The sequence below is a fragment of the Charadrius vociferus genome, unplaced genomic scaffold (assembly GCF_000708025.1).
Source record: "Charadrius vociferus isolate BGI_N301 unplaced genomic scaffold, ASM70802v2 scaffold549, whole genome shotgun sequence".
Classification (NCBI taxonomy): domain Eukaryota; kingdom Metazoa; phylum Chordata; class Aves; order Charadriiformes; family Charadriidae; genus Charadrius; species Charadrius vociferus.
In genome coordinates, this window is record NW_009650103.1 from 3,988,827 (window position 1) to 4,009,372 (window position 20,546).

A 20,546-nucleotide genomic window follows, 5' to 3' on the forward strand; every position below is an offset into this window, starting at 1 on the left:
GCAACCCCCCAGGGTCCTTTGTCCTTTTCGCCTTGTGCCGTGACGCTCCCAGTTCTTCAGTTTCTCACTGCCTCGGGCAGCCGCGGCGCCGTTCGGCCGCTGCCCGTCAATCCCCCGCGCGGTTCAATCCGCGCGCTCCAGGCCGCGCTTTGCCTTTGTCCCGGCAGCGCGAGCCAAGCCCTCGCGAGCGGCCGGGGACTCTGTCCACCGCCTCAGTGCTGGTCCCCGCGGCCGCGGAGCATGGAGCCGGCGCCGCGCCTGGGGAGAGTTCTCCGCGGCCCGTGATGTGGGGAGAGCTGGCGCTTGCTAGTTTCCAGCCTCTGTCTGTCCCCAGGGGGTTTTAGAACAGCCGCTCTTAGACTTGTCATGGAATTAAAGAAAACGACACCCAGGGCGTACAATGCTGCTCTCCTGCTGCCACTTTTCCTCTTATTTTGGGGTAAGTTTTTGTCTTCTGTGCCTGGTTCTGACCCGGCTACTGTGCAGTAACTTTGGATCAAATCTGTCACCTGCTCCTGTGTTGCAAAGGTAACTGAACAAAATGTCACTCTCACGGTTAGATTTGAAGCCTGAAAACTTCTTGTCTGGAAGATAAACAGGCGTTTCGTTCTAGATACGTTTTTCATTCTATTTATTTCTTGTCTCCTTTTGTCTTTCTTTGTGTGCACATGTATGTGTGCATTTATTCACAAGAGCTAAAAGTGTGTGCGCTTTCATATAATTAAGTATTCAGCTATAATAGTAACCATTTTCTCCATTGAAAAGTTCTGAATTTTATGGTTGTGCGCATACAGAAGAAACACAGAACTTTATTTCTGTTCTATATGCTTTTGAAATACATCTAGGCAAAAAAGGAGTGTACCTAGGGGAGCATAATAATATGTTGCCTCTGGCATAAAATGTGGAGGAAGGAAACAGTACATGAATATTCTCACTTAGAAATTTTGAAGGAAGGAGATCCATCCTGAAAGTGCAAGAGAGTCTGTCACACTGGTGGTGGTGGGGTTGTTTTATTTTGGTTTTTTTCCACATCAAAAACTTATTTTATAGCCAAAGAATATACTTGAGTATAGTGGGATTTTTCAAGTTCACACGAACATGTCTTTGGTCTCCAAAAGTCATCCTTGTACACAATTTCTTACGCTCCCTGAAAAACAGATTTCTCTGTTTCTTCTGGAATGGGTGCCTGGAGATCTGCTGGGCCTAGACATCTGTTTTAGTTATCTAGGGATTATAAGGTCATGTCAGGAACATGTCCAACCTTTTACTGGAAAGTATGATTTGGATTGAACCAGCCTCCTTATCGTCTCCTCGAAGATGCCAGGCCAGTATCTGTATGTAAAAGTCCTGTTTGGTTGCCACTGAGCTAGGACAGGAATGATCAATGACATGAAGAAGTCGAGGTAAAATATGGAGAACATGCAGAAAATACAGTCAAAGTGCCTTTTCTCTGCTAATATCTGCTGAACACTGCATTTAGCATTTTCTCACATTAGTGGGTGATGTTTATGTACTTTTTGAGAGTTGGAGAAAGTTTTCAGCTTTTCCTTTGACTCCCCAACAGTCTTTTTCCCCTCTCTGAAGCCTCCATAAATTTCCTTTGCTCTTATCACCTCGGACTATGAATATGAAAGTCAAATTATGTTTTAATTTTTGTCTGATTTTTTTTTTTCCGCCCCTCTTCTTTGTACCAGCTTCTTTGTCTGGTGCATTGGCTCCAAGTGCCTGGAATTCCTCTGGCCACAGGGAAGCAGCAGGACTGTCTTTTGTATCTAGTAACCATAGCTACTGGTTTGGAGTGTGAAGCAATTATGGTGGCTTTGTATTGTGCAAAAGGAAGGCCCATTGCATATACGATATTGCTCAGTATGCGGCTGCCAGAGAGCTGGCATGTTTCTGGGGATTTGTGCTGTTTGACCATTGCACTGATAGCTTTTCAGTCTTGGGTAAAGCTCTTTTCCGAAACAGTGATTTACTGAGATCGTTGTTTTCTGTTGGAGTGCAGGTGGATGACACATCTTGATATAGCCAGCAAAGCTCAAGGGAAGTGGTAATTTCCATAGTCTTTACACCTGCTCCTATTTTGCAAGGGGAATTCTGCCAGATTTTAACTGTAGTGAATAATGGTATTTACTTAGCACTTGTAGAATTTTAAGGCCATAAAGCAATGCCTTTTCTTGCCCTTGTGTGGCATATGGCTACTCATTTTTTTTTATTTCTAATTGACTGAGTCTAAATGTCATTGAAGCACAGAGTGGCGAAGTTATTTGCTCAAAATTTTTGAGAAAACTCTAATTATCCAGATGGCCTGTTGCAAGCTGTGACCATACGACCATCCTGCAGCTAGATCCACGCTATCTCCAATTGTTTAAAACAAACTCCAGAGGGACAGTGGTACAGACTCTGCATGTGACTCCAGTTTTACTGCTGCTGTCTGTGTAATGGGCAGAATAGCTCTCAGCTTAATTTGTTGTGTTCTAAAGGAGATTCTGGAGGGCAGAATGAGTGTCTACTCATTTCTGTTCCCACAACTCTAGCCAGCAATGAGCACAGTAATTCACATACCTTTGGCCTGGAAAATGCTTTGGATGCCTGTTGAGAGAGAACTTGTGCAGACAAACCTTTTTTCTGGCACTTTGCTATCTGCTCTAATGCAAGCTCTTGAGATTAGCTCAGACATATGTACAGTTTAAATCTTACTCACTTCAAAATGTGGAAACAAAATGCAATCTTTTCAGCTGTTTTGTTGATTGTCAGTATATTTAAATAAGAATTGGAAATTAAAGCTTGTGACTCAATCTGGTTAACCGAATACACAGGAAACCCCCATCTCAGCGTTTGATCTGTGGAAATGGCTGAGAGATCAGAGAATGTGTAAACCATGAAGGTCAGCTTGGAGGAGTGTTTATTAAGGGAAAATACTGGGGTGTCATAAGCACAGAAGATCAAAGAGTTACTGTGGCAATACATGCAATGCTATCATAACGTGGATTTATAGCTCCTGTCTTTCTCCAAGTTCTAGAAGCATGCTAATAGGAGTTTCATCTTCAAATCTGCATTAAAACAGTGAAAAGATAATGAAAACAAGCTAGCTGGCTACTTGTTCTGTGTTAAGAGTAAGTTTAATTCCCTGAAGTGGTATTTCTGATTAATGCTGTTAATGCCTCTGACCATTATACTGGCACTGCGCAGCCTTGTGAATTGCTGTCCACTGTTTGGCACCATTCAACATTTCACTGGGCAAGCTGGGTGGGAGAGAGTCAGGAATCAGCATTCTGCTTCTTTGGGGAGGTAAATATTCTGCATATTTCACAAGGGGAAACCGAGCCACATCTTCTTATGCCTGTCTTAATGAAAGCTTAGTGGTCTAGGCCTTTATAAATTCTTTATAAATGTTTTACACTAGTAGACTGTGTACATGTCTCTGGCATGAAAAACTTCTGTCACATCAAAAACCTCGCTTGCAAATGTGGTTTGGAAGTCGTTGGTCTCCAGTAACAACAAAAAACAACATAAGAAGTAAGCTGGGAAGTGATGAACGCATAATGTCCAACTTTGGATGGGAAAAACTGCAACCTGAACTGTGTGCAGGGACTTCGCTGGAGTTTTTTGAATTAATATCCAAACTGGTAGTTGGCTAAGATACTGGGCTTACAAAAGCTGATGGGAAGTGGCTGGGGGGGGAGAGGGAGCAGCTGGTAGGTGGGAGCAAGCTGCTTCAACAGAGCTTCTCCTGACAGAGGTGGTAAGCTGCTGCAGCTTGGGGGCTTCGAAGTTGTGATCAAACACTGGTATTTTGGAAAGTTTCCCACACCCGCATCCGATGTTGAGTAGAAAAGCCCACTGTTAAAGCAGCTGTCAAAAGATGCCCGTTACCATGTTAAACAGGACAAGGAATACAGATTATGGAATATCTTAAGGTGGGTGAAAAATCAGTGCCAAGAGCTTGTCAGTAGTTTCAGAGAATTTCAGGATCTTGTTTTCTGATGCTAATATTAGTAGGAGCAGGTGCTTTGCTCAGGTCTGAGAAGAAAGGGTTTAACCTCTCTGTGCCAAGAAGGAAATGGAGCTTGTAAAGCCACGTAAAAAGGCTTTGTGCATTCGCTGGACAAGTACACTGAAGGTACTTCCTAAAGAAGGATTTGATTTTATTCTGCCATTACCTTCCATGGCAGACATGCCATCCTTCCAAAGTTAGCAAGGCTGGGAAAGAGAGAGGGTGGCCAGCGTGAAAGCCCCTTCTCAGGCCTGCCCAGTCTTCCTTCCTGGTGTGTGGAACCTGGGAACAGGCCATAGTGCGTACCCTTTCGCTAATCCTTTACACTGACCAGGAGATCAGCAGAGGTCAGCAGGGATTTACTAATATAAGCACATGCCTTCCTGTTGTCATGGAGACATCGCTCTTTCCATTCCTTTATTCAGAGTTTATTTAGTAGTTGTGTTACTCTGATACTTGAGGTGGAGGGGTTCCCGTTCTACCCTCAGCCTCAGTATCTTTCTCTAGCGGGAAATGTGCTGGGGTGATCAGCAGGAGCACAGCCTGACTGGTAAGAATTGCATCAGGCTGGGGGTTTGAGCATTCACGGTTTAGGCACTTGAAGATTCCTCTAGCTCAGTTATTATTGCGGTGCAGTTGGAGGCTGTTGCTGGGACGCCTGCTGTTCTCCCTTCTTGGTTGTAAATTGTCTTTTTTCCAGGTGTGGTACTGAGTAGGGCAGGTGAAATACACCTGAAGGAAGCCTCTTTCTCCACAAGCCTGCAGTGCCTTTTTGTAAAAGATGATAGTCACAGGGAGCAAGATTGAAAATAGTCAAGGAGCTCAATAACAAATCCATGCACAAAAGGTACTTAATACATCATGACTGGGTCATCATTTTGGGAACATAAATAAATACTCCTAAGCACGAAGCAGTCTTTTCCCAAAGTATATCGCTAAAACAAGAGGAGAATATGCCAGACTCCTGTCCGTTGCAACTTGTTTAACAGAAAACAAAAGTGCTATGCTAAGGAGATGCAGCGTGTAAACTCTTTTCTCCTCTGTTTGGGAATCCTTCACACTAATAGGTTCTTGAGGAGAATGAGAAGAATGCATGTCCAGTGTGTTCATGTCATGGGGAAACACTGTTGGGCATATGTGTAGCCTGGTTACCCCTTAAAAGCACTGCAGCTTCAGTCTTGACATTAAATATAATTAAAAAAACCCCAACAAACATTAATCAGTTGTCAAAATTGTCTTTCAGTATGAAGGAAACAAGGTAATCTCTGGGGTGATAACCCCAATGTGTGCCACATTCTCTGTTGGAATTTTAAGTGGCCATTAAGAGCGCCCTCAAGGTAGTAATCAGCGGAGCACTGAGCATCTTCCACGTGGTCAGGTGTATCCTCAGCTTGAGGGCATCCATCCTCTATTGCAGTTTCCCAAGACTTTGAAAAAACAAACTTAAGAAAGCAAATCCAAAAAACAGAATCCAGTGAGTAATGCTAAAGCAGCATCTCACAAGTGGTGAAGTAATAAAATGATTGGAGCTCCTTGTCCTGTGTATTGGCTTAGCATCTCATAATTGGTGTCTCATAAAACCTTCTGCCAGCAGTGCTAACATAATGTCAGGATGGAGGGGGGAGGCTGTGAAGGAAGTTACTTCAGTGCAACTCATATTGTGGGGGGAATCACCACTGAGATTTCACACGTGTGAGATAATGGAGAACAGACAAAGTTGAAAGGGTTTGTTTGTTTTTTAAAGAAAAGGACAGAAACCTTGCTACAGCTCTTTGAGAGCCTCCTCCTCCCGCACTGTCTTTTATCAGTTCCCACAACTCTCTCTGCCAGTGCAGTGCAACAGCATCTCCCGTCGGTCTACTGAAGTAAGAGATTCCTCAGGACTCTCTGGAAGAGAGACCGTGGACTACTACCATGGGGATCTCGGATTGCCCAGCATCTCATTAATTTCTGATTTCTCTTTTTTATGGGTAGAAAATTTGCTGTTGCAACTGCCCTTTGACAAGATCATTTAGTAAAGGTATAAAGTATAACATTATTAGAGCCAATTATAAAAACAAAGCCTGGTAATGCAGCTTGTTTGCTTTAAAGTGATACAACAGGTTGTAAACCTCGTCTTTTAGGGAAAATCTTTGTCAGTTACCTTTAAAGTGTAAAACCAGACCTGTCCTGGCAGAGCTCAGTGAATGCTTTATATGCGACTCTGGTAGCCTTTGAAGTTCCTCCTAACCCACCCCTAAATGCCTGGAATCTATTCTTCAAAGAAGCTGTAGTCTTCTCCAGTTTCATTTCAGAGTAGGGTTGCAGGGTGGTATGACTGTAATATATTTTTAAATGTTTTTTTCACTTACAAACATCACTGATTCATGTTCTTCTTGTGAAATGTAAAGGGAAAATGCTGAATGTCATTGTTAATCCAGCAACAACTACTTTTGTGGAAAACTATAAACTCTTGTCATTCAATGACTTCTTTGACCTGATTTTCACCATTTTCATGAAACAGCATAGTCTGAATCCCATATTTTCATGGTTGGTATACTGTGCAGCAGGAAAAGCTAATTTATTCCTTATGCTTATTAGCATCTGATGCATATTCATGTGCTAGTCACATTCATATAATAATCTATTCCAAAGTTGAGATGAATTATTGTACGCCCTAGGACTGATGGATGAAAATAAAATCGGAGCTAAAAACATCGCATGTGTTCTTTCTCAAGCTAGGTGGTAGTCTAAGTCTTTGATACGCTGAGTTCTTTTGTACCCTGAATTCTTGCAGACTCTGCGTTTAACTTCCTGGTGACGTCACAAGTGGTGTATTCCCTTCTCACTGCTGAGATCTCCCTTTCTGACATCACTCTGACAAACTCCGTTTTGAATTAGTGTCTCATCTGTGGAATTATTTAGCCAAAAGTTTAGCCCTGCCACAGAATTACTACTAGGGTTGTACTATATTTACACAGAGGCTTGTTTTGTCCTTGGGAAATGCTCCACTGTTAGTCTAGGCGTGCTATATACGATGGAGTATATGATATAATCTTGGAGTTAGTGTCGTTAATATGCCTGTAACCTCTGCTGAGTAGGGCAAACACGTGGGTCATTTTCTGCAAGCTGCAGTTCACATAGTATTTGAAGTTACTTAGATACTGTTTCATTTCTTATGATTTAAACCGCAGTCTTCTCAGCCTGCTCCATGCATGCCTTATGAGCAATCCTGTGTTACTACAGGATGTCTGTTCCAAAAAAGGAACATTTTCCTCCAAAATGAGGTCCTGCTGACGTCATCACTTCTAGACATAACTAAGGGAACATTTGGTCATAGAAAGTAGCTAAAACTACTCCAGTAACAATGCAGGAATTCAGCTTTTCTCTATGCAGTTCTGTACATAAGTAGTTATTCATCACACATTATGAGTACACGTAACTAGTTAACCACTGCTATTGTTCGTGATCATAGTGAGTTTAGAGGAGATTGGAGTTCTCCCCATTACTATACTGCTGGTCTTTGGTAAGCCAAGAGGACCTTTTGACTTTTTAGTGAAGCTCTGTGTTTGCTTGACTTGGTATCTGTCTGTAGCTCAGCCCTGTTGTGTCTGCAACTTTGTGTGTGACTATGGGGCCGTATATTTGTCACCAAATCTTTTAGTTATTAATGCCTGACCATCACACATACAGATTATTGAGCATTGCAGTCCTATGATGAACCAAAATAGAGAAGGTACAAAAAGGTATGTCTGTTGTGAAAGAACTTGGGAAAGGACAGGAAATAGCAAAGGGATTTGATGTTTATCTTTATTTGCAAGAAGCGTTCATGCTGACTACTTATAATGGAGGCAGAAAACTATGCATGCAGCGCAGCCTTTGAAATGAGTTCAGCCCGTCTACACTAGCAGTGCTTGGTGATTCTGTTGAAATGTGAATTTCTTTGCAGATGGAGTCTGCTGCAAATCAGAGAAGTCGTTCTGAACATGCAGTGGACTTGGTCTCCTTTTTTTTATCACAGACTGTGCTCCGGACCTGTGGAAAGTGCAGGCTGGGACTGGTTACTCATTAAGCGTACAAAGGCTCATATCTCCTGCCTAGTAAAGCTCTTTTGCGAATAGTTTCCTGGGCTCCCACTCTTAATTGCTACAGAGATTCCAGGCAGATTCCATCATCCTTGTTTTCTGCCTGACTGGGAATCTGAGAATAAAAGGGTTGATGGCAGAATAATGAGATTGCTGGACAGTGCAATGCTCAGCAACTCTCCCCAGCATCACATGAGGGAGGAAGGGAGGGGTGGGCCATGGAGATGATGCGGGAAGAGAAAGGGATGTCTAAATCCCTGAGCACCCTCCCTCCCCTTCAACACTAAGAGAAGACTTAAAAGAAGACTTAGAAAAACTATAGTCTTTTGGTGGGAGGAATTTGGGGGAGGTCAGGGCAGGGGCAGGCTTTTGTAAACCAGTCTCCTATAAATCCCTTTCAGGCCCTGAAGTCGGATGCCTTCAGGTACAGAGAGACTGGAGAGCGGATGCAGCAGTGAGTCGATAGAAAACCAGTGACACAGATTATCTCCTGGCAAACCAGAGCAAGGCAAACATGACCAAAAATGGGCTGGGATAGTGATGGCATGAATGAGAGAATGTGTAAGGTCAGCTGCGAAGTGATGCTGTAGTATGTGATCCCGGCAAATCCTTAGTATGGAGCATGGCACGTTAAAACAGCATTTCTCAACTAGCGCTAACGCAGTGAGAGCCAAGGGTGGTGAGCTGTGGGTACCATCAGAGTAACTGCCCACTCTCCATCTGCAGTTTTGTGGAGTTTCCCAGAGACTGATTCCTGTGGCTAGCTGGACCACAGTTACATACAGAAGGCAGCACAAAGGGCAAAGAGCTGCTTACACAGTGGCATCTAAACCCGAGGTTAAATGCTAGTGATTGCTTGACTGCCAATGCTGGCAAAGTCAGGATTGTCTCACCAGAGGCAGCCGCTGTTTCTCAGATACCAGTTGCTATTTCATGAGCTTTACCTCTGCTTTGTGGCCATTTTTCGTACACATTTTCAAAACATCTGCTATATAGTTGTTTGCAGAGTTACTTCCAAGTCTGGATGTTTTGTAACGCTTATGCAGGAATCAGTCTGGGGTATTTGTACCCAACAGCTGCTCTCCTGCCCGTCCTGGAATGGAGCAGAACAGAAAACTCTGATACCAGAAAGCCACAGTGGGATGAGGGGCTAATGACTGCTGCCTTTGTGAAGGGAGAAGTTCTGTGTTCGTATTGCCTTTGTCCCTTTATACTATTTTTGGTTTGTTTGTGTTTGTTTTTTTTTTTCCTTTGGAAAGTATATAATTGTGTCATTGAGTGCAGGGCATATATCTCAATTCTAATATCGAGGCAACTGTGTCCCGTCCCCTGGGCTGTTCTGCCCTTCGACCAGATTGTTTCACAAAGTGAACTTGAAATTTCTTTTGGAATTTGGAAAAGAAATGAAGATTCCTCCTATTCTTCCATTCTGCTCCATTGGCAAATATCTAAATCGAACACTATATTGGTTTTTATGTCATGTATCCCGTATAATCTCATTTATATGAATTAAATTTATGTTCCCATGGGCATGTCCCATCACATTTCTGGATGGTGGAATTGCCTAATGGGGCAAGTGCCTTTTAAACACTGCCTTTTTTGGGACAGCAAGGCATTGTGGCAGGGTTTGAATAAATTGATCACATCCAAATGCTTCCAGATTTAGGGGAATCTGGTCTCAACATTAGCTGATGGTGTCTGGGTATTAGACTGGTGGTTTGGCTCTGCAGATACTAAAAGTTTGGGTGTAAAGTGCCACCAGTACAGTGAATGTCAATCATCTTTGCTGTTCTCATAATACCTAAAAATGTTCTGCTGTGTTAATTTACATGTCTAACCTGTGGGGAGAGGGTGCCTGGCCAGTGGTTATCAAACTTTGAGCTGCTTGATGTAATCAGAGACTGTTTGAAATGTGCCATTTTGGAGTTTGGGGTGATTTGTTTATGGCAACATCTTCAAATCACTAGTAGATTAGCTGAGAAAAAATTGTATCTCCAGAAGGAGCAGCTGGGACATTAAGAGCCACAGCCAGTATCTTAGAACATACTGTCTGCCTCTCTGGGTTTCTAAGTACGAGTCCTGTGCCCAACTGGTGAAAGAGGTCATCGAACATTACACAAAGTTCTTCTTGTGAATGGATTTAAGGTGATATGTTTCACTGCTTTCAAAGTGACTCAGGGATGAATAAGCACAAGTAAAATTGTTGGTTTGTGAGTGCCTCCTAAAAACAGGCATTGGGTCACCTGACTTAGCAAGAAATTCTTGATAGCCATCATATGAAGGCATGTTGTGTTGTCTTCTTTATAGTAAATGTTTGATTCTCCAGTATCATAGAATCATAGTATCACAGAATGGCTTAGGTTGGAAGGGACCTTGAAGATCACCTAGTTCTAGCCCCCCTGCCATAGGCAGGGCCACCTCCCACCAGCCCAGGTTGCTCAAAGCCCCGTCCAGCCTGGCCTTGAACACCTCCAGGGATGGAGTTTCCACAACTTCTCTGGACAGCCTGTTCCAGTGCCTTACCACCCTCAGAGTGAAAAATTTCTTCCTAATATCTAATCTAAATCTCCCCTTTTCCAGTCTGAAGCCATTCCCCCTCATCCTGTCGCTACATGCCCTTGTATAAAGTCCCTCCCCAGCTCTCCTGTAGCCCCTTTAGGGACTGGAAGGCTGCTATAAGGTGTCCCCGAAGCCTTTCTTCTCTTCTCCAGGCTGAACAACCCCAACTCTCTCAGCCTGTCCTCACAGCAGAGGTGCTCCAGCCCTCTGATCATCTTCGTGGCCTCCTCTGGAACCGCTCCAACAGGTCCATGTCTTTCCCATGTTGGGGGCTCCAGAGCTGGACGCAGTACTCCAGGTGGGGTCTCACCAGAGCAGAGTAGAGGGGAAGAATCACCTCCTTCTCAGCTAACGGCTAGAACAGCAGTGTGGCATTTAGGTGGGCAATCTCTTGAGTTGTACGTGGTAATCGGCAGAAGAACTTTCTTTAGGGCTACGAATGCTGACTAACAAAAAGTCTCTTTTCTCAACAGGAACTTCATACTCTGAAAATGATAGCAGCTGTTTCTCATCCCCGTGTGAAAACGGTGGGAGTTGTAAGGATTTGGAAGTAGGCTACCAGTGCGTCTGTCCCACAGAGCCTGTAGCCTACATGGGCATAAACTGCGAACTCCTCTATGATGCATGCAGTAAGCATGGGTGTCCTGCCCATAGGACTTGCAACGGGACTCCAGGACTTCTGGAATATGAATGCACCTGTATGCCTGGCTTCACAGGTATTGATTGTAACATTGATATTAATGAGTGTGAGAGCAACCCTTGTAAAGATCCTCGTTTTGAATGTGTAGATAGTGTAAATGGATACACCTGTAAATGCCAAACAGGACTGAATGGAGAAAGCTGCCAAACAGAAAGTTCTGTGTGCTCTAGCCACCCCTGCCTAAATAACGGGACATGTGTCGAGGGTCCTGGGGACTATACCTGCATCTGCCAGCCTGGCTTCACCGGGGCCAACTGCAGAGACAACATTGATGAATGCGCCTCCAACCCCTGCCAGAACGGAGCCATCTGCCGAGACAGGGTGAATGAGTATAGCTGTTTCTGTGTGCCTGGGTTCCAAGGATACAACTGTGAAATAGACATCAACGAGTGTGCGTCCCGGCCCTGTAAAAACAATGGCACCTGCCTGAATGAGATGGATCACTATTGGTGCAAGTGCGTCCCCGGCTACACAGGTACCTTTCATGCTCGTGTACTAGCCGGGTAGTTGGGTTACGTCTCACTGTTCATGTAGTTCCACAATTTGCCTGCTGCTGATGCATCTTGTAGTGTTAGTAGCTGTCCTGAGAAGCTGTTGTTTTACAGCTATGAGACTAAATCTCTGTTGCACGACTCATATTTCTGGAGTGTTTGGTACTGTGTGTGAATAATGGTGTAGGGCTGCTTGGTGTGGCTTCTGAGCAATAGTTGAGGCTTTGATTTCCATGGATGGCGTGGATGTTGGGAGACACGGAGCTAACAGTGGAAGTGGGTGGAGTGTCTGAGACTTCAGTACGAGATACAAAGTGTGATTAACTCTCGGTATGAAATTAAGGGAGGTATACAAGAAAAGAGATTTATTATCAGGAAATGTGTACTTAGTGTTTCCGGGTAAACTTATCTCTGTATATCTGGCCTGTAGTTAGTTCGTTGTCCTGTCCTGCAGGATTTCTCTGAGGGGATTAGTCTTTTTGGAATAAAGTGGCTTTGAGATTGGAGATTTCTTTTCGAGTTCTTTCACACCCAGCCGAAGTTTTTTGGCATGTGACATAAGTATCTCTTTTTTTGTGCATCTGTACTAATAGTGACTCAGAGAGTAATCTACACCTGTGCGTTATCTGTGAGGGAGGCAGTGGGGGGTTCTCCTTTCTCCAGCCCTGCTTATCGGAGTGGAATGCAGTTGGACTGCGCCCACCTCTGCCTGGTACCACCTAGCACATGAACTTTCTCAGCCTTCCTCGTTTTCACAGACTGAAGTGTTTAAAGAGTTTGTTTGCTGTGAAGGAATGCTGCTGATTACCAGCGGAATGACGAGAAGTTACAACATCAGGAATGCAGTCCCTGGTGCTGACTCACTCTGATAAAAATGAACAGAGATGAAGGAGAAAAAAAAGCAGAATTTCTGTGTAGGCTTTAAGATTACTGCTGATTTTGAGTATCAAGCATAATTCTGTCTTTGCAAATAAGTTTCTTTTTTATCTTTATGCTGAATCCTCAATTCAGGATTGTGGGATTCCCCTGCCAAGGAAGTGATAAAATGACCCGGGCAGCTGGAGGAGCTTGTTGTGCTCCAAGTGATTCTGATGTCAAATATGAGGCTTTGCCTTATGATCTAGTGCTTCATCCAGAGGGTCTGTCACCATTGCCTAGCAAGACCAGGTTGTTTCCTGGTGCTTACAGCTGGAATTTGGGTAAAGGAAGTTCTGTGTGGCTGTTGACGGGTTTGAACCAGCAGATTAGGGGGCCCACATTCCATCAGGATTAGGATGGCCATGTCCACTACGTGGTCAGCCTTTGCCAAGAAGGGGAGATTAGATGGATTGGCAAGTGCCACTGTAATGACTAAGGTTTGGAGGTGATGCCAGGCCATGGACAACTCAAAGAGTTGGAATATAGTATGTGCTAAGATAGTTGCATAGAAGTCACACAGAAGGTCTTCTTCTGTCAGGGAAAGTTGAGACTTTGGACAAAAATGCATGACTTGCTGTTATTCTTGACTAGTAGTATTGGAGCTAACACCTAATTTTTAGTATCATTTCATAATAAAATAACTTACTAATATCTAGTATCACTGTAATTAGCATTTTGCACTGCTTTAATGCTTTTTTCCTAGATATGTTAAAGCAAGGTACAAATGTTATTTAAACAACCGGAACAATGTTTTGGAGAAACAGGTACAGATCATTTTTCCCATACCCAAAATGCAACTGCCTCTGATGTAGAATACTGGATCTGATTAATAGCAATGCAACACAAGTAAAGAGTATCATGTCTAACTAAACCTGTAAGAGCTATATCATATATAAAAGTTTAAATAACAATGACTAGCAGTGTGACTCTTCTCTTCCTGCCATCCCTGCCTCAAAGGATCCCAAACCAAACCAGCTATCATTAAATTTTTAGGAGCTGTATACAAGATCAAGATTTTACAGTTTACTCAGAAAACGTATGCTATTTGTGAAGTGCTGACTGATTGGCTCCTTCAACAAACCTGAATGAAAGAGACTAAAGCTTCGCAAGTACTAAAAAATATTTTTAGTTTTGATAGAAGACTAAAATCCAAAAGTCTAGACAAAATAATTTTGTTTGCAAATAAAAATTAAAGGTCCTTAATTTGTAAGAATCGCATACTCTTCATGAGCTCCCAATATTCTTATGGCAAAATTAGAACAGATCACTGTGCTAGCTAGTTTAGGTTGATAACATGGCTTTTGTGATTCCAGCTCAGAAGTCCAGGCAGCACAGATAGACTTTTCTGGATTTGTAACAAGATATTTCTCTGTTTTGTAACAAAGGTATGAACTGTGATGCTGAAATAGATGAATGTGATCCAGACCCTTGCCAGAACGGGGCCCTGTGCAATGATCATGTTGGGTTCTACACTTGCACATGTGCACCAGGTTACCAAGGAATCCAGTGTGAGGTGGACATTAATGAATGTGTGAGCCAGCCATGCCAGCACAATGGGACGTGTCATGACCTCATTAACAGGTGAGAAATCGGTGGTGTTTGGGCAATTAGATACCAGCACTGATCTAAAGATCTACTTAGTGTAGCCTGTGAAAATTAGAGTAGAAATCTGTAGGGGGGGTTGGATTTAGTGTGTTGTACATCCCAGTGGTCCCAGTGGCAGTAACAGAATGATTTATGACAGTAAGTGAGAATGCCCCTCGCAGCAGCAGAACTCCTAGGATGCTTAAAGGAAGGTAGGAGAAGATTCCTGTTATTGCTCCCAGCAGACCTATCAGATACAAAGGGAAGTGATTTGCAGAGCATGAACAGCAAAGGCAACTTTTGAGAACATACCTATGTGTCTGAATTTACCTTTTCACAGATAAGGTATTAATTCGGAGACTGTTGAGGGTTGTCTGCTCTGCCGTTAGTGTGGCTTGCTTGTGCGGGTGGAACTGTCTTTTTCCTCTGCCTCACAAGTAGGTACGAGGACTGACAGCTTGGCTCCATTTGCTCTTTCCTCATACTGGGCTTTGCAGTCAAATTAAGAGCTTATGGATTACTCTGTTTTGCTGCCCCACAGCTACCGTTGTGACTGCGGTAACACAGGCTTTGAGGGGAGCCACTGTGAGCTGGATATCCTGGAGTGTGCCTCTGAACCCTGTCTGAACAGTGCCACGTGCGTGGAGGGAATCAAAAACTACAGCTGTGCCTGCTGGCCAGGTAGGTTAGAAATCTGTTTTGCTATGCTGGCGTGTAGGCACAGTGCAGTGGAGGGCACGTGCTAAATTGCTGTGTTGAAGAAGTAAAGAATTACTGATAATACTGCATGGTCCAGTGTGATTTTTTTCATCGTCTGAAACAGTGAGGCTGCCATTGCTGCCCTTTACAGGCCATCCCCAAATCCAGTTGACCTAATTGCTGGGAAACACACCCTGATTCTCAACCATGTTTTTTTTTCTCTTTTCTGCCATTTCCCATCATGCGTTTTTCTATCGTGAGGTAATACTTTCCTGCAAATTGATTATTTGGTTCCTGTGTTTGACATTGCGGAGAAAGTGGAGGGCCCTGGGACTCGCTACTAGTTGAGCTGCAGTGTCTTCTGGGTCTGATTCTCACCTTCAAGACAGCCACAATATTTGAGAGACTACTTCCAGTGAAGTTGTACGTGATGTTGACACTGATGTCTCCTGGCAGGTTACACAGGGCAGCACTGTGAAGAGGATGTGGATGAGTGTGCAACAGATCCCTGTCACAACGGAGGTGTATGCTTTGAACGATCCAACCAAGCCTATTATGGAACACGACCTGACTTCCCCAGTAATTTCAGCTATAGCCAAGCAGCTGGTTTCCTCTGTTGGTGCCAGCCGGGCTTTGCAGGTGAGCTATGCAGTAAATGTTCATCCTGTCTGCACCTGATAGATGCTGCATGGTTAGAGTAGAGAGGAACAGAGCAATGTTATTTGTGCAACAAAAATCACTTAACGACTGGTAATTGCTCTCAATTCGGGGGCATCAGGAGTGTGCTTCTGTTCACATACTGTATGAATATATTGCAGACAGCTGTCTGAGAGTCGTTCTCCGGCTAGCCAGCCTGTCTCCAGGCTGAGGCAACAGCCTATGCACTTTCCAAGTGCTTTGATGAATGCCCTCTGGCTATGCAGATGCCACGGTGGTTTCTCTTTGTCAGTCTGTTACGCATATGGTACAATTCCTCACTACAGGGTATCTGTGAAACTCCTCATCAGAGGAAACTAATTCCCTGGAGTCTCAGGTAACTATTTTAGGTGTTTCCTTGATGAGACTGCTCTCATGACAGCAACTGTATAATGGGTGGGTAGAAGAGGGGGTTCTTGATATCTTGCTCTTGGAGCTAAAACCTCTGTGGATATTCAGCTGAAATATCACCCTTTCCCTGGTTTACAGATATGTATAAAAGGCTGGACTTAACAGCTGGGCAAATTCCCTGGTAGGAGGGGCTAAATAATATTATTTTATTCTTTTTTGAGAGAAAAATGAGAGTTTGGCCCATATTGCACACATGGGAATGGTTCAGAAGTTCTGATCCTGCCACTGCTCCCTTTCATGACACTGGAAAATCATTTGATCTTTCTGTACTTTGTTTTCCGTAATTGTTTCAGTGATAGTATCTATTTGCCAGAGTGTCTGGAGAGACATGCTAGAAAATTAATTCAAGAAGTTCTTCTGTGTTTTTAAGTGATAGAAAAGAAGTGCAAAAAATTATGAATGCAGTTGTCATTCAGATTCTTTCCTTCACTGATGCGTGTGTGCCCTTAAGATGTCTATTTGTGTTTTCACTTTGAAGGGGAGACCTGCTTTACTAACATCGATGAGTGCGAGTCCCAGCCGTGTCAGAATGGAGGGCTCTGCGTGGACCTTATTAATGGCTTCCTTTGTCATTGCCTACCAGGTTATTCAGGTAATGTTGGTGAAGGAGGGTGGTTGGAATCTGGTCCTCCTGGTTAACTGATGCTGAGCTGCTGCGTTACTGCCTGGCTGCAGAACTGGATTCCAGCACTGGGTAGCCCAGGCTGCTGAGGGAGACTGAGGTGAACTGTGGGGAGTGCAGTAGTGGTGCAGCAGGATGTTGAGGGAAAGGCTGTGGGTGTTATCTACCTAGACTTTAGTAAAGCTTTCGACACCATTTCCCACAGCATTCTCCTGGAGAAACTGGCTGCTCGTGGCTTGGATGGGTGTAAGCTTTGCTGGATTAAAAACTGGCTGGACAGCTGGGCCCAAAGAGTTGTGGTGAATGGAGTTAAATCCAGTTGGCGGCCAGGTACAAGTGGTGTTCCCCAGGGCTCAGTACTGGGGCTTGTTCCCTTTAATATCTTTGTCAATGACCTGGACGAGGGGATCAAGTGCACCCTCAGTTTGTAGAAGACACCAAGCTGGGCAGGAGTGTTGATCTGCTTGAGGATGGCTTTACAGAGGGATCTGGACAGGCTGGATCGATGGGCTGAGGCCAATGGTACGAGGTTCAACAAGGCCAAGTGCCAGGTCCTGCGCTTGGGTCACAACAACCCCATGCAGCGCTACAGGTTGGGGAAGAGTGGCTGGAAAGCTGCCTGGTGGAAAAGGACCTGGGGGTGTTGGGTTGATCGCTGGCTGAATATGAGCCAGCAGTGTGCTTAGGTGGCCAAGAAGGCCAATAGAATCCTAGTGTGTATTACCAATAGCGTGGCCAGCAGGACTAGGGAAGGGATTGTACCTCTGTACTCAGCACTGGTCAGGCCACACCTCAAATACTGTGTTTGGTTTTGAGCCCCTCACTACAGGAGGGACATCAAGGTACTGGACCGTGTCCAGAGAAGGGGAGCAAAGCTTGTGAGGGGTCTGGAGCACAAGTCTTATGAGGAGCAGCTGAGGGAACTGGGGTTGTTTAGTCTGGTGGCTGAGGGGAGACCTTATCGCTCTCTACAACTACCTGAAAGGAGATTGTAGCAAGGGGAGTGTCGGTCTCTTCACCCAGGTAACAAGCGATAGGATGAGAGAAAATGGCCTCAAGTTGTGCCAGGGGAGGTTTAGGATGGATATTAGGAAAAATTTCTTCACTGAAAGGGTTGTCAAGCATTGGAACAGGCTGCCCAGGGAAGTGGTTGAGTTGACATCCCTGGAGGTATTTAAAAGATCGGTAGATGTGGTGCTGAGGGACATGGTTTAATGGTAACTTGGCAGTGCTGGGTTAATGGTTGGACTTTATGATCTTAAAGCTCTCCCAGCCAAAACGGTTCTGTGACTCTATGTCTGCAGTCCAGGGCTCAAATGCCATGGGAAGCTGTGTGATTTTGGTCAAGTGAGTTGATAGGCTCTGAACTAGATTTTGAGACATAAGATCAACTATGTAGAAGAGTCTAAGATCAGAATATCTAGGGGATCTGTATCCTGGAGTGAAAGTTCACTGGGAGGACAGTGGGGTTCTTTGTTTTTATACATGTACTATGAAGGTGCACAAAACTAGCCTTCAAATAAAAAAGGGGGTGCTTAACATTCTAATTGTCACAAGCTACTGACTGTAGCAGATTGGATCACCACCACATAAAACATCTGCAAAACATCTCCATTCCCTAACACCCCTGGATGGTAAGAGCCAGCAATTTTTGGCTGAAGGCAGTAATCTGCTATGTTAGGAGGTCAAAAGGTCCTTGTGATGTGAGCAAATGAAGGCTTCTCTGTTTACAAGGGAATGGGGAGTCTGGATTCTTGCACAAATGCCCTGCCTGACCTTAATGGATCTCGGTTTTCTAGTTGAGAAACCAGGGGATAGTGAATATTGTGCATTAGCTCTGCTGGGAAGGTACACTGCTAACTGATAGTAAACCTCATCTTCGCTTAAAATATTTGTTCTCAGTCTTCTGCATCTTTAAATTCCATGTGTACTCTCTATTTTGAGCAATTTAACACCAAAAAGTAGTTTATAAGAAAGGTGGTCCCCAGCACAACGTTGTATCTATGTGTTTTTGAGGTGGATATAACCTTTCCACAGTGTTCCTAGGCTGCCATCTCGTGGGAAAAATTAAAACTTGAAGCCAGAAGAAAACCTTGTCCTTTAACTTACTGGAACAGCAGGTAGCAGCATTCCAGAGACTGTTTTAGGCCTTTATTGCATGAGAAAGTTTTCTGTTTTCCTTCTGTGGTCATAGTGATTGAGCTAAGTTGGTGTAACTGTCCAGCTCTTTCCTGGAAGACCCATTACACAGGTACTTTCACTTCCAGAATCTCAAATCAGCTCCTAGTTAACACCTTCTGTAACCAGGCTGAATTCTTTGTGGGGTTTTCTGGCCTATCTAGTTTGCTTTGGATTCCTAATTCAGGCTAGGCCAAGAAAAATTTGCTTTTGTAGATGAGGTCTTTGAAAATAAGCTTTGATCTAAGCTCTTTATTGCAGCTTTCTTGGGTAGTTGCAATGCCGTACTCATGAACTGAGATCTTGTCCAAAGAGACGGTTTAAAGTTTATCCTACTTGTCAGAATTCCCACTCATATATGTTCCCTGTTCCCTTTTCCTCCTTCAGTGCCCCAGCACCCTCACAGAGTTCAGAATTCCATTGTGTTTTGCCAAACTGCAGATCTGTTTAATCCTTCCAATTCTTAGCGTGCTCATGGGCAGAAAAGCTGACAGAAACACAGGATGATGGGCAAAGGAGTGCTAGAGTTCATTCTATTGCATCAAATTTGAGTTCATTAGTACTTGAAGGGGATTAGGAGCAGGTTGCTCTTCTGGATATTGCTTTTGGTGAAGGACTTTGTCTCAGCTGAGGTAGTTCTGACACATTAACACAGTGAAGGGCTGGGAGCAGTCTGTGAGATCAGTGAGTGCGTGTGGAGGAGTGAAGCTGACAGGGAAATAATAGCAATTAATCTCCCCTCCTTTGTCAATTAATCCCAGTACAGTCATGCTGGGTAAACAGCTTATTACTTCATATTAGGATCACAGAACAACTTTGTGAAGCTTCCCATAATGTTTCTGTTCAAAACACATTTCTGTGGCAGCTTAGATCTGCCGTGAACTTGGGTTTAAGCTGCCTCCGCTGATTAAAGTGAACTTGCTACTCTGATGAAGAACGCTTTCTTGGGGCGGCAGGGGGTTCTTTCGGTATTTTTTTTTTCAGTCTGAGGAATTTGGGGAGTGTTGGGATAACAATGTGAGTCAGGAGAAATTCTTTCTTTGCAAATTAACTGCCTCAGTGCTGTCTCAGGCTACAGCAGCAGAGGGAGATGGACCGGCTCTCTCTGAAATGTAGTTGTTGCAAAAGCGGTGCCTCGTTCCTGAGAGAACTGCATAATAGGTCCTGAAGAGTCTATTCAGTGCATCAGTTTGTGCTTTAGTAGAGGATGTACCCTGAGAGGATGTAAGAAGTATGAATCAAAAGATTGCATGGGTACTAAATGAAGTGAGGAGGAGACTGACTCTTGCATAGTCTTGGAAATTATGTCAACTGTGGTCAAAGAAAAAGCATATTAGGAGAAGTCTGTCTTTTAGGAAAAAGAACCCCACAAAATAAATTCTTTATTCACAGGAATGGTTTCAGTCCATCATGTATGTGCTAGAAAATAGTTGAGGCCAGGACATGAAAAAGACAGATACCTCCATTTGGAATGGGAACGGATTTTTAACCTGCAAGAATGTAATCACTTAAGTGGAATTTGGCTCATTCATTCTTAAAAACTTTTAAATGTCCTGAGCGCTCCCACTCATATTTCCACTCCTGCTAAAGTTGTCTTTAAAAGACGGTGTCCTAAACCACAGTGCCG

At 43.9% G+C, this 20,546-nt stretch overlaps 1 protein-coding gene across 1 annotated transcript in view; it reads left to right on the forward strand.

Moving 5' to 3' along the window:
• Positions 1 to 286: 286 nt before the first annotated feature.
• CRB2 (crumbs family member 2) overlaps positions 287 to 20,546 on the forward strand; it is a 40,337-nt gene continuing 20,077 nt past the window's right edge. The window contains exons 1-6 of the mRNA XM_009892280.1: positions 287 to 439; positions 11,094 to 11,795; positions 14,115 to 14,310; positions 14,855 to 14,994; positions 15,469 to 15,651; positions 16,598 to 16,711. Of these exons, the coding sequence (XP_009890582.1) occupies positions 367 to 439; positions 11,094 to 11,795; positions 14,115 to 14,310; positions 14,855 to 14,994; positions 15,469 to 15,651; positions 16,598 to 16,711 (1,408 nt within the window). The 5' untranslated portion in view covers positions 287 to 366. The remainder of the gene's footprint in view (positions 440 to 11,093; positions 11,796 to 14,114; positions 14,311 to 14,854; positions 14,995 to 15,468; positions 15,652 to 16,597; positions 16,712 to 20,546) is intronic.